The sequence below is a fragment of the Phragmites australis genome, chromosome 3 (assembly GCF_958298935.1).
Source record: "Phragmites australis chromosome 3, lpPhrAust1.1, whole genome shotgun sequence".
Lineage (NCBI taxonomy): Eukaryota > Viridiplantae > Streptophyta > Magnoliopsida > Poales > Poaceae > Phragmites > Phragmites australis.
The window spans coordinates 45,104,084-45,118,348 of NC_084923.1; the positions used below are offsets into that span (position 1 = coordinate 45,104,084).

Consider the following 14,265-nt stretch of genomic DNA (forward strand, 5'->3'; position numbering starts at 1 on the left):
TTTGGTGCAGAAAGGCCAATATCGGCTGGTATAATTTTTGCCATTACCCTCAATGCAGTTAGTTGCTCACATCCTCTGTTGAACCCCGTCCTTGACATGCGACATGCCCTAACTGCAGCCATCACAAGAGTTACTAGCTTCGATGTTATAAACTGCTCTGTAATACAATCCAGACCTTCGGTCATTATGTCGTTTTTGTCCCATATCAATTGGTGCCTCATGTCCCTGGTGTACCTCTTCAATACGTACTTTGTAGGTATTTTATCTACTTACAGGTACGTAAATGCTTTGATAAGATAAGCACAAAATAGTCCTGCAAGTTTAATCAAGTACAACAAATTAATTTTAACCCTATACATTGCAAGAAGGATTATAAAATATAGTGTGCATGTACATCATTAAACGAACCTGTATGCTCCCACGTGTGGCACTTATATTCATGTTCTCCCTCTTCCACATTGGCGTACACTTTGAAAGAATGTTGATACTATGAGTATTTCTTTGACTGATTAGTATGAGTAACCAAGTATCCATTCTGCGCATCTTCATCGAGATCGATGCGAAATGCAGTGTTGTACATATAAGTTTTCTTGTACTTTTTTATACTGTCCATGTGTACAACCGGTTCAAATCAAAATCGAACGGTTGCAAAGTGGCCCTAATGACTTTTCCCTATTGTCACGTAATTAATATTCAAGTGGTAGTTTTGCTAAATTGGTAAATTGTGTGAAATAGATAAATCAACAGTACCATTTACTAGGAAGATCATTGGTAATTACCTTTGACCAATGGGATTCTCCTATAGTCGTATGATTGCTGTGCTGAATAACCTCCAGCAATTTTCGTGCAAATTTATTTACACTCGTCATATGGCTCGCAAATCCGCTACTTTTCACCATGTTATTAACGCTATTGCTTCTCTATGTCGATATCATCCTTCCATAATAATGATGTTTGAAATAAGGCGGCACCCACAACGTCCTTTGATTCCAAGATCCATCAATCGCTATATTTTCACGTATGGCATGCTCATCCACCAACTCAATCTAGGTAGCCTCAAACTCTGAAGGTGTTAGAGGATGATTAATTACAGTATAGAACTTGTCTTTCAAACCAGCATGAGCCTTATACAATTTTCTTAGCCCCTCCTTATATTTCTTCAACATGTGCTAACGGCAAAGTCGGTGCACAGTCTTTGGAAAAACCTTTGGTATACTGCTTCCATAGAGCTATCCTGACCTGTACACGAATTAATTTCTAATTAGTACATTCCTATAAAACATGAATTTATTGCAATATTTGGAAACTTGTAATATTCACAACATCTCACCAGTAAGGATGCATTTTAGTTCCTGCCCAGCTGACATGTAGTCCTAAAACGCCTTGAACAACCACCCGAAGGTGGAAGTTTTCTTGTTCTACAATAGTGCTTGACCAAAAATAACATTTTGCAGTTGGTGATTCGAACCAACAAACATTGCAAGTGGTATGCAATAGATATTAGTCAGATACGTGGTGTCAAAGGTAACCACGTCTCTAAAATCTACATATTTTGCATGCTGGCTTGCATGACTCGAAAAGATATTTTTTATCACGTGATCTTCGTCCAACCGCACCTCATAGTAGAAATAAGGATTTTGGGACTTCATCTCTCTCAAGAATTCGAACAGCTTCAGAATGTCATTTTCTCTCTCCTCCCTAGCAGCTGCAGCTTTTCTGAAAATCAAGCCTATTAGCTTCCATTTAAACACAATATTGAATACGACAGTGATTATGTTTCTATATAAGCACAAAATTTATATGAGGTGCATTACCTATTTTTCAAGTCCATCTCTGTGAAGGATATACTTTGCCCCCCCACCATTCATTTCGAACAACATTCTAACAGTAGCATTGTGAGGTACATTGCAACGGTGCATCTGATCAACCATATCTATGATTAATTGATCTTTGTTCTTGTGGGCATTCATGAACTGCACCGACTTTGCTAATAGCATTAATGGATGATTGTGTTCAATACAGATCCTTTCAAAGTACCAATATCCGCGTTTCATATTCCATTTTGCCTTTACAAATGCCTTGCATCCTATCCTCTTTGATGTTTTTCCTTTTTTTTTTCCTTTCCTCCCTTAGTTTGTAGAAATTGCATTTTCATTGTCTATTGCACGAAAACTTACCAACCGTTTTCTTAGTTTTGGTTATGCGTACATCAAACCCAACTTATCTAGTGTAGTAGCAGTAGAACTCATACGCTTCTTCACGGCTCTCGAAACGTTGTTCTTCATTTGGCACTATTGCTATTGCCAACAAGGAGTCTTGCAAGACATATTATATAGATTTTAACATACACAGCTAATGAGTACCACTTGACTAATATACTTATGTGATAATACATTTGCCTAGGATCAGGTGTAATTATGGCCGCATGCGAGATTGTTTGAGGAGGCATCCTGATTGTGTGGCCATGCAACATCCCGACACCAACCACTTCCTGAAACTCATTTGACAGTTGACGGCCTTCTGTTGTGTTATCACTGTTATTAGATACATAGCGACAACTCTCGTCCATATCTACAAGACACATGAGTAGATGTAATAAAGTATACATGGTTCCACACACATACATGTGAACATGGTTGCAAATTCATTCTGCAATGCACTCTTTTGCTAACCAAAATGAGCTTTCCGAAAGCTAACCAGCCCACAACGCGTTAAGTTCATGATCACACGAAACATGAGCTCACATGAGGACACACGAGGTCACAGGAATCATGGATACTATTACTATCTTCAACCATATTCCTTTAATTTTACTTTCGTTCTTATTTCCTTTATTTTCTCGCAACTCTAACAACTTATATTCGAAGGGATTTGTGAAAAGAAAAATGAGAGAATCTCGTTCTAAAGTGAATAACCTTACGAATCACTTCGTGACGAAAACCGTTAAGTAAAACCGTTAATACTTTAAAAAATAAAAATCCTTCTATAAAAAGATTTTAATCTCTGATGAAAATCCGTTGGATTAGGACGTGTGACCAGACGGCAATTAACGCTCGTGCTCAGTTGTAGCTGACACTCGATCAATTACCTCGGCACTGCAGCGGGACGGACATGGAATTGCACGCCTTGGGCAGCGTGACGGTGAGCCACCGGTTGATGGGCACGCCACGCGGTACGTTCCCAGTGAGGATGAGGCACGCGCATGCGGTGCTCGCGTTAACTAGCGCCCCAGGACCGGCAGTAGTCCGCCGTTGGGGAAGTGGTGTCGTTCACATTCACCAGCGCCCCAGAGACCAGCGACCCCGTGCACGACCGCAACCAGGCGACGTGATTGGGAACTAGCTGACGTGATTGGAAACCAAAAATCGGGCAGGAAACAAATCGGCAGAAACCATGGGCGCATTTAATTGTGATGATGACACGTGTTGGCATGCTTCAAATTGCTGGCTCCTAAATTGACCTGGCTACATAATAGTATTAAAGTTGCGTCCAATTTTAGGCAGCCGGAAAGTTGAAGTCGTGTTGAGTATGGAGCGTGGACACCGAAGTATTCAGATCTGTGTTTGAGCATGGTTGCCACATATCGACGCTGGAATGGCCTTGTCATCTTGGTTTGATACGGAGGTGGACCGTGCCCAAATTTTTAGACGGGTCTGAATTTGCTCGGCATGGGGGGCAGTGCCCCACTCTGCCATAGGGTGGTCTGCCTCTAGTTTCATGTGCGGCTTGTAGCCTAAAACTGACTAGATCGTCTGAGTCAGCATCCACCTCATCTCACCTTACAGTAATAGAACAAACGAATTTAAATTAGGACCATCTAAAAAAATTAACAGTGTAGATGGTTTTAAACTAGAATCATCTATACAATTAGTGTCCCATTTGTTTTAAGCGTATTTCTTAATATAGATTGTTTTTCATACAATGATCAACAATGAACGACATGTGAGACAGTAAAGAAGACTCGTACCAGGTCAGAGTTTGCAGGTTCAACTTAAAAAACGCACTCGTGGTATTTCGTGTGAAAAATTATGTAACTTACGACCACGCCTACATAATAATATTAGGAATTGGTGTGTTGTAACCGTCTGTATTAATAGTGTCCCACTTGTTTGGAGTGTATCTCTTATATAAATTATTTTCATACAATGATCAGTAATGAAGTGATGAGATGATAAGGAATGTTCGCGCGAGGTCAGATGTTGCAGAGTTCTATTCTAGAAAGCGTACTCGTGGTATTTCGCGTGAAAAATTATATGACTTGCGACCACACCTATATAATAATATAGGGGTTAGTATGGGTTGGATAAATATTTTTTTTAGCTTAAAAAAATTAGTACAGACAGTTTTAATTTAGAATCGTCTGTACAAAATAGTTAAAAATTATTTATACAAATCTAATTTATACAGACTCTTTTCCACGTATGATTTAAAAAAACGTCTCCCGAGGTTTCCAAACCATATTTACAAATAATTTGTGTTGTAGTGATTCCTTTTCTTTGAAGCAAACCCTGGTGTTGAGCATGTCCTTCATAAACAACTAAAAAAAGATTTTGCGAAGACCAAAGCCATCTAAAGGCAGGATGGACGGGAAAGTGTCCAATGAGTGTTTTGTATGCTTGGGCAGAAGAGTACGATCCATTTCCCCATATATAAGTCCAATAATCATTGTTGTCTGATAAAACCAACAACTTGAAAGAATTTCCTTAATTCAGTGAACTGAGCAAAAGCCTGGGAGCTCATTGGCATGAAGAAATTTTGGTGAGTGATGCTTTTGTTTGTTGAAAAAGAATGCAACTCAGGATAACAATGTTAAGGACTCTTCCATTCCAAAGATCCTGCCAGAATAAAACTGAAGAGCCATTTTCGGTGTTGACCATTGCCATCCCCTTGTAAGTTTGGAGAAGTTTGATAATGTCTCTCTGCCAAAAAGATTCTTTAGCGGAAAGGCTTCATTCTATATTCTTAGATTCAAAACCCCTATCCCTCCTTCAGAGTTTGGTTTGCACACTAATTTTCAAACAGCTTTTGGCGCCTTAGTGCTGTTAATATTAGAACCTTGCCAAAGACAATGGTGCTTATAAGCATCTATTTGCTTAATCACAGCAGAAAAGGGAGTTTAAGAGTACATGTATAATAGGTTGGCAGAGATGAGAGTACAATATTCACCATTTCAAGCTTTCCAGCCTGTGAGAGGAAGTGAGAGCAAGAAGTTAATCTTCTCTCTGTGTGTTGGACCAGAGGCAAGAAGTGCTCACTTTTTGGTTTGGTAATACCCAGAGGAAGCCCAAGGTAAGTAAAAGGTAGTGATCCACATTGACAGCCAAAGGTTCTAGAGAGATGCTTCATGAAATATGGAGTGACATTGATAGAGATCATGGGAGACTTGCAAAGTTATTAAGAATGGCTTTGAGAGTAAAAAGCTGCTTAGAACAAGCTTTCATAATTAAAATAGTATTATCAGCATATTGAATAATAGGAAAGTTAGTGTCCATTTTACTAGTAAGAGGGAGATTCAAGAGCCCATGATCTTTGACTTTGTTAATGATAGATTGCAGTAAGGGGACCTTATTTGTTCCATGAGCACTTGACTTGAATTTGTGTAATGTTTCTTCTTTTCAAAACTAGTATATGACTAGTGTGGTTTCTTTCTTATTATTTTTTAATGTGATTGGGTAGTTTCTTTCCGCCGCAGATATTGCTTGGTAGGAGGCGTGGGAGTAGGGGTAACTACTATTGTGTTTGATTCTCTGGATGAGGTTTTGTAGAGCTAAATCATATAAGCAGCCTGAGGGAAAGCAGTCTGAGAGGAATTATATTTGTTGAAAAAAAATATTTGATTGATGGTATCTGTCTAGACAAACCGAGCTGAGTTTCTGTTTTGTTGAATGAATCTGAGACAGCGTGAGCAGATGCAAAAGTTAATATTGTAACAGGTTACCCGTATAAAAATAATTTTATAACACTGACAAATAGATCTGACTACATAAGAGGAGCCTGTATCCGCTAGGCTAGGATGATATTATATATTTATATCCACCAGATCATAATGATGTTATATATCTGTATCTATCAGATCAGATTGAAATAATACACGAAAATAATCAAACAGGTTTATATAAAATTATACACGTGTAAGAGACCAAATTGAGAACATTCAAATAACCAAACACACTCTAATATATTTTTACCCTGTCCTGGAAATCTTAGTTAGACCCCACCGATAGGACAAGTCAATAACGTCGTCGTTGAAGTTATGATAAGGCCAGCGATCCCATGAACATTAGTTTCATCTGTACGTACCTGTTTATTTGAGTTCATTTCCAGGTAACGTATTTGAAAGAAAAAATGAACACACAAAATTGAAGGTCAACCGCACATGCGCAGGCACACCACCCCGAATGATTAGAGTGCCCCCCAAATAATGCAAACACGTGTTCTTAAAAATTATTAAGCAACATTTGCGGTACCTATATTTGTATTTTTTTTGTTCCATACAAATTTAAGGAAAATCAAGTCACATTCACAATCTGTTCGTAAAAAGAAAGATGAAGGATAGAAATTTCTAGCGCAATTACAAATATCAGATCTCATGGGTTTTTTCAATGTATACATGTATGTGGTGCACACGTTAAAGAATGCTTATTTTTTCTAATGATCTTTTCTTGATTTTATGCAAAAAATAAAATCGTGTTCTAAACTAGGCAAGCAATACGTTGTACGTTACTACTCGTTTCTCTCACTTTAGCCTGTAAATACTTCCAAACCAAGCAAGATCAAAACAGGCTCGAAATTCGGAGGAGAAAACGCCAAAGACAAAAAGTTAGCGTCGTCCTCCATCGATCATGTCATGGAACCGAACTTAATGCGGAGAAATATTCAGCTCTTCCTCCCGATCTCCTCATCGTGCCTCGCTGCTTTGATCCATACTCCTCGTCTCTCTTTGCGTGCCAGTGACGTCTGAACCCTACTCGTGCGACGGACGCGTAAGGGCGCTTTGTAGGGATTTAGATTTTTCAAAAATATTTTAATTATAGTTGATTTTTCAAAATATTTTAATTATAGTTTTTTCATATAAATGTTTCTAAGATGAATGAGAATTACTTTAAAAATCGTTTGGTTAGCTGGTGATGCAATTAGGTAGCGTTTGGTTGGTTGTATGGATGAGACGTACTAGATGAGATGGTGCTAGATGAGGTGGTACATATAGTTTATTTGGTTGGTTGTATGAGATGGTACGAGAATGTGTTTGATTGGCTGTAGGAGATGGTACATGTAGGGGTAGAAATGGGTGGCAGGAAATCCGAATTATCCGATTCCGTATCCGTTAAAATGCGAATATGGATATCCGTATTCGTATTCGTTTCTGAAATGGATACTAAAATGGATATATCCGAATTCGTTTTCGAGATTCGGATTCAAATGTGGATATCCGAATTCGAGATATATCCGATTCGTATCCGTATCCGCCAACCAGGGAACTAAATTTTGCTAAAGTTTTAGAAATTTCAGATATGAACGAAATTCCAACCCAATCAAATTGGAACAATTTCAGTCAAATTTCATCAAATTTCAGTTAAATTTGATCAAAAATTTAAATTTTCAACATGAATTTTGAACAAAATTTGTAAAATTCCGGCCCAATCAAAGTAGAACAAATTTCATTCGAATTTTATCAAATTTCAGTCAATTTTTTTCAAAAATTTAAATTTCCAACCTGAATTTCGAAGATCGAGTAGATATCCGAATGCGGATTCGTATTCGAACTATCCGATTCGTATTCGTATTCGAAGATATCCGGATCCGTATTCGTATTCGGATTAAAATATAATAAATCGTACTATCCGAATTCGGTTCCATACGTATCCGATCCGTTTCCATCCCTAGGTACATGGATGTATTTAGTTGATTATATGGGATGTTACGAGAACGTGTTTAGTTGTTAAAAGTCATGTATTATATCTATATATAAATTAATTATTTTATAGAAATAATAATTTTTTATTTGGTATTATCACGTGAAATAAAAAAAATATAAATAGATATTATAAAAGAAATTTACTTTTTTACTATATAATCTATTGCTAGAAATGATTTTAGAAATTAGTTCATCCCACTATAAAATATGTAAAAAAATTAAGATTTTTTAAAAAAAAGATCACTATTTTAATTTTACAAATTTTTGGTTACTGTTCATACAGGCACTGTGACGCTTTTCAGTCCGAGGCGATGCGGCAGCGGCACATCTCGAGCATATTCCACGAATCTGAACCGGCTCTCATCCCGGACGGCAGCTCGTTGGGCCAACCAACCGAGCGGACGAGCTTCGGTCCAGGACGAGACCGTCCCGTATCGCTCGTGGGAGGCCAACCAAACACCACCTTAATCACTTTTTCCTCTCTGTTCCTCTCTCTACTCCACTGTTCCTCGTCCCGGCGCCGGACTGATAAGGCAAAAAAACAGTGGCACAGGTGCGTAATAACGGCCGAACTCGACGGGGAGGTCGATTCCCAGCCGACCGTTTCTCCAGAGAAACCACTCTGCAGCCGATTCACCCAACTAGCTTACAGACCGAGAGACGTTTCTGGTGATTCTCCGAGAAACTGCCGACGCCCAAAGCCGTTTTGTAGGGATTCTGCAGAATCGGCGGAGAAACGATTCCGTTTCACTCAGCCAAACGCATTTTAAGACTATCTCCAATCATATTTTCTTCATTTCGTTTTCTTCCCGATTTTTTTTCCTGTTTTGATTTTCTTTATTTTCTCTTATATCTAACAGCTTCTTTCAAGAGGAATCACGAAGTGAAATAAGAGATAATCACGTTCTGAAAGGAATGATCTGAAAATCCTGTCGTGAAGAGAACCGTAAAAAAAAACTATTGAAGTGCTAAAGAGAAAAAAAATCCTTTCATAACGAGATTTTGATTCAAAGAAAAACGAGCTAGCCAAGTGGTTGACGGCCTGATACGTTTCTCGGTCCCTTGAGAGTCACTCAAAGCAACAACCAGCTTTCTTGGGTTGGTTGCCTCTGCAGCGGTTGCAACCGAATCGGGTGGGGCGATGGTACTGGACGGGTGCGTTGCTTTCCTCTTCCTTTTCCTTCCCTCCCTCCGATGTCGGTGGGTTGGTGAGTAGAAAGATTGTTAGCGAGGAGGAGCAGGGTTGGGGAACGGGCTTGAGATGCAGGTCTGGTGTTCGTTAAAATATCTCTTTGGGAGGCTCAGTTTTCCTCCTTCTGTTGTTGTAATACTTCGCTGTTGATGTTGGCAGTGGTGGGGTTTTAAATTGTGATCGGTTTGATTTGTTGTCTTATGCTTTGTTTTATGACGTACTAGGTCTGGGAGAAAGCGATGTACTCTGTTTTATGTTGTCTTCATTTTCATAAAGAATAAATGGTTTGTAGATTATATTGCTTGATTTGTATAATGTGTATATGCAACAACTTGTACTACTTAGAATTTATCATTTACGAAGAAAAAAAAAACTAGGATTTGGTTGACTGGAGTAGCTTGAACATGTGGCAATCCGTGACTTAGAGCTGTGTACAGTGTATCTCTCTAACAGCTTTTCCTAAACGATGCTTAAGGAAGAAATGAAGATGGAGTCTTTCCTAGTCTACTACTAGCATTAATCAAATGACACTGACAGTGACTCGAGATTCTGAAAGTTCTTCCTTTTTCTTGTTTACATTGTTTATGTATAAAGAAAGCCTCTCCAGAATTCTTCTTTTTTTAACAAAATTTTTCCCTTCCTAACAGTGGCTCCAGACTCTGAAAGTTCTCCCTTTTTCTTGCTTGCACTCTTTGTGTATAAAGAAAGCCTCTCCAGAATTCTTCCTTTTTTATATAAGTCTTAAAAAAAATCTTATTTTTTAGTTCCTCTTTTGTACCACGAACGCTGGAGTTTTCCTATAGAAGATCCAGCCTCTGTTTCTTAATCAGCAAACAAAACACACGTTTTGGTTGGTGGATGGTATCACTGGGAGGAGCATCACCATCAGCTTCCTGAATTTGACCCTGTCCAGGCTTTGAAGGCTTCTTTCTGGTTTCTGCCCGCTTCCATTTCTTTCACCTCAATCTAGCGCTGAAACTTCTGCAGTCTGGGTTAGTGGTGTAATATTATATGGCTCACAGCTCACTATTCGGCTGCTGTCATAGTTGACCGCGGATTAAATTACTGCAACTGTTAACTTATCCCCAGCTATTCTGAGAGAGAGAGATGGTGATGGAAGTTTCAGATCGATCAGAGAGTAATCAGAGCATCAGGCTGCTCAATTGCACACCAAAACAGCTTCATCAGCCAGCACCTTTTGTTTATGCGCATGGTAGGATTTTTATTTTTTTATTGAGTGAATTGTACAAAACTACAAGTATTGTACCATTTGAACACAAAACTACAAGTATTGCGCACTAATTTCACACAAAACCAGATTTTAATTGAATTAATTTTAAAAATAATCTTAAGTTTTTTCAAAAATCCTAGAAAGTTTTGTGCGTGTTCCATAATCCATGTGCAACTAATTTTAATTAGATTCATCAAAAAAGCATGTGTAGAATTTAAACTAAAATTCTAAAAAAACTATTTTTATAACTCTTAATAATTGTTATGGTCTCAAATAAAATCTCAAAAATCTAGAAAAATTCACTAATATTCTTATTATATGATGAACTAATTTCTCAAATTATTTTTAGTCCTAAGTTATATGGTGAAAAAGTAAGTTACTTTATAAATATATAAATGGAGCATATAAATGAAGCATTATAAAGGAAATCACTCTTTCACTATATAACATAGGGATGAAAATAATTTTAGAAATTAGTACATTATATAATAAAAATAAGTGATTTTTTTCAAATTTTCAGGACAGTTACAAATATAGCATTTTTTGAAGAATTTTAGTTTAAATTCTACATATTTTTTGGATGAATCTAATTAAAATATGTTACACATGAATTATAAAATACGTACAAAAAGATCTAGGATTTTTGAGAAATATAAGATTATTTTTTAGATAAATCTAATTAAAATTAAGTTTTATGTGAAATTGATGTACATTACTTATAGTTTTGTATTATTAGTCACGATATTTGTAGTTTTATATTACAGATGACGTAATATTTATAATTTTATATAATTCACTCTTTTTTATTAGGTAGGAGGTTGAAACAAAGTGGTTTGGTAGAGTGTCGTGGACTCATGTGAAACCTTTTTGATTAATGCAAGTTTGGTGGGCAGGCTCATGGTTGGCATGAGCCGAGCACTCGTCCAACTCACCACACCACCTCGGCGTTACTCTGGTTTCTGACCAGCCTTGACGCGGTTAATATTCTATTTTTATTTTATTTTTTGACGCGGCTCGGTTATTTTTTGAAGTGGGGAGGGTAGATCTGATTCGGTGGGTTAGGGGGGGAGGGGTATTTAAGGAGCTGTGGCCTCTCTCCTCTGCACACACAAACTCGTAGGCAGCGAGCGTCTCCTCTCCTCTCACCGCATCGCGCACGGGAAGAGATCGCCTCTCTCCTGCTTCGGTGGTGCGGGTGCCCTCCTCGAGCGAGATCTTCCTGGGGATTCGTGAGATCTGGTGAGGCCTCTCCCTCTCCCTGCCCTGATCCCGTGCAGTACCTTTGATTTTCGTTTGAGTCCCGCGCCTGATCGTGCGAGGATTGTGATTCCATTTTGTCAGTAGTTCGTCATCGAGGTTCTTTCTCTGAAGATGCTGTCTTCAGATCTGAGTGTTCACGTGAGATCCACGGTCTGGATCTGATATGAATCATGACGGCTTCAGTAGGATTTGGGATTTGTGGTTGGCCGACAATTTTGATTCCTCTTCTCCCGATTTGGATTAGCGTTTCAAATCTTTTTTTACTGCTTGCTGTTAAAAACGGAATTGCTGGGGCCATGGATCTGGTTTCTGTCCGTCATTCTATTTAGGTGGTGTTTGTTTTAGAGAACGGTCGTATACGCAATGGGAATGGGAGCACTGTTCATTTGGTGCCTTTGTGGTGTAATTGATGATTACTTGATTTGTTTGGTTCAACTAAGGAAAGTTTTTAGAAAGCATTAATTTCAGATGTATTTGGTTGAGGAGAGTGGTAGCGGGTCAATCATGATCAGTAGAGAACCAGATATGTGCTACAAATGCTTACCAACAATGTGATCTAAATACGTAGCAAAACTTCTGAACAGAAAAAAACTTTAGATTCAGTCTGATCTTGCAGATGTTGCCATATTGGTAGTACCTGATTATTCTGAACTGCTCCTTTCTGTTGAGTGACCATAGAACCTGTTCTGTATGCCTCTGTTTTTTCAGTCCTGCACTAGTTTCACATTTTTCTTTCTGGATCTTGGTGCTTGTGCTTGTGAATCCTGATTGCTTCTGTTAACTTAAAACTTGGTCGCTATGTCTGATCTATGCCATAGCGTTTGGTTATCTATTTTACAGTCCACTGAAAAGAAAACACCTTTTGCAAACTCAGGTTACAGATCTAGCTGACAAGATGGTGAAGATCTGCTGCATCGGTGCTGGCTATGTCGGTGGCCCGACAATGGCCGTCATCGCCCTCAAGTGCCCAGATATTGAGGTTGTCGTTGTTGACATCTCCAAGCCTCGCATTGAGGCCTGGAACAGCGACACGCTCCCTATCTACGAGCCCGGTCTCGATGATGTCGTGAAGCAGTGCAGGGGCAAGAACCTCTTCTTCAGCACTGATGTTGAGAAGCATGTCGCTGAGGCTGACATCATCTTCGTCTCGGTGAACACCCCCACCAAGACCCGTGGGCTTGGAGCAGGCAAGGCTGCTGACCTCACCTACTGGGAGAGCGCTGCTCGCATGATTGCCGATGTCTCCAAGTCTGACAAGATCGTTGTTGAGAAGTCCACCGTCCCTGTCAAGACTGCAGAGGCTATTGAGAAGATCTTGACCCACAACAGCAAGGGCATCAACTACCAGATCCTCTCCAACCCGGAGTTCCTTGCTGAGGGCACGGCGATCGAGGACCTGTTCAAGCCTGACAGAGTGCTTATCGGTGGCCGGGAGACCCCTGAGGGCAGGAAGGCCGTTCAGGCTCTTAAGGATGTGTATGCTCACTGGGTTCCCGAGGACAGGATCCTCACCACTAACCTGTGGTCTGCTGAGCTCTCCAAGCTCGCCGCGAACGCGTTCTTGGCGCAGAGGATCTCCTCTGTGAATGCCATCTCCGCGCTCTGCGAGGCCACCGGTGCCAATGTGTCCGAGGTGGCGTACGCCGTGGGGAAGGACTCGAGGATTGGCCCCAAGTTCCTGAACGCCAGTGTTGGCTTCGGTGGCTCCTGCTTCCAGAAGGATATCCTGAACCTGGTGTACATCTGCGAGTGCAACGGCCTGCCCGAGGTGGCCAACTACTGGAAGCAGGTGATCAAGATCAACGACTACCAGAAGAGCCGGTTCGTCAACCGCGTCGTGGCCTCCATGTTCAACACCGTCGCCGGCAAGAAGATCGCCGTCCTCGGCTTTGCCTTCAAGAAGGACACCGGTGACACCAGGGAGACCCCGGCGATCGACGTGTGCAAGGGCCTGCTCGGTGACAAGGCCCAGATCAGCATCTACGACCCCCAGGTGACCGAGGATCAGATCCAACGGGACCTGGCCATGAACAAGTTCGACTGGGACCACCCGATGCACCTGCAGCCGACGAGCCCCACCGCCGTGAAGCAGGTGAGCTGCGTCTGGGACGCGTACGAGGCCACCAAGGGCGCCCACGGGCTGTGCATCCTGACCGAGTGGGACGAGTTCAAGAACTTGGACTACCAGAAGATCTTTGACAGCATGCAGAAACCGGCCTTCGTCTTCGACGGGCGCAACATCGTCAACCCCGAGAAGCTCAGGGAGATCGGCTTCATCGTCTACTCCATCGGCAAACCGCTCGACGCCTGGCTCAAGGACATGCCTGCCGTCGCTTAAGCCACCACCCGATCCCGATCGCCACCGGAGATGGAGGAGTTCGATGAAGAAGAGGAATTGGTTGACCATTCTTTGTTATAGTTTGTTTTTGCAGGAGACGCTACGATTTTCTCTCCTCTCAGGCATAAAGTTGGACGGTGCTGCTAGTATCTCTGTTTCGTCTTTTTCATGTTCGCGACGTCTGTAGATGTATAATCCTCAAGCCTTTGCTGCTCTGCTTGAGGAAATTTCCTTGTATCCATGGACCTGCTATAGCTGGTTGATTCTTCGAATTGTATTCCTAAAGTTACTACAGAAAAGACGTGTTTTGTTGCCCTTGCCAAACAAAA

At 40.5% G+C, this 14,265-nt stretch overlaps 1 protein-coding gene across 1 annotated transcript; it reads left to right on the forward strand.

Annotated features, from left to right (window-relative positions):
* The first annotated feature begins 11,421 nt into the window (after window positions 1-11,421).
* Window positions 11,422-14,265, forward strand: LOC133913352 (UDP-glucose 6-dehydrogenase 5-like). The gene is made up of 2 exons (XM_062356482.1): window positions 11,422-11,577; window positions 12,473-14,265. Exon 2 carries the CDS (start codon window positions 12,494-12,496, stop codon window positions 13,934-13,936), a length of 1,443 nt encoding a protein of 480 aa, XP_062212466.1. The 5' UTR covers window positions 11,422-11,577; window positions 12,473-12,493; the 3' UTR covers window positions 13,937-14,265.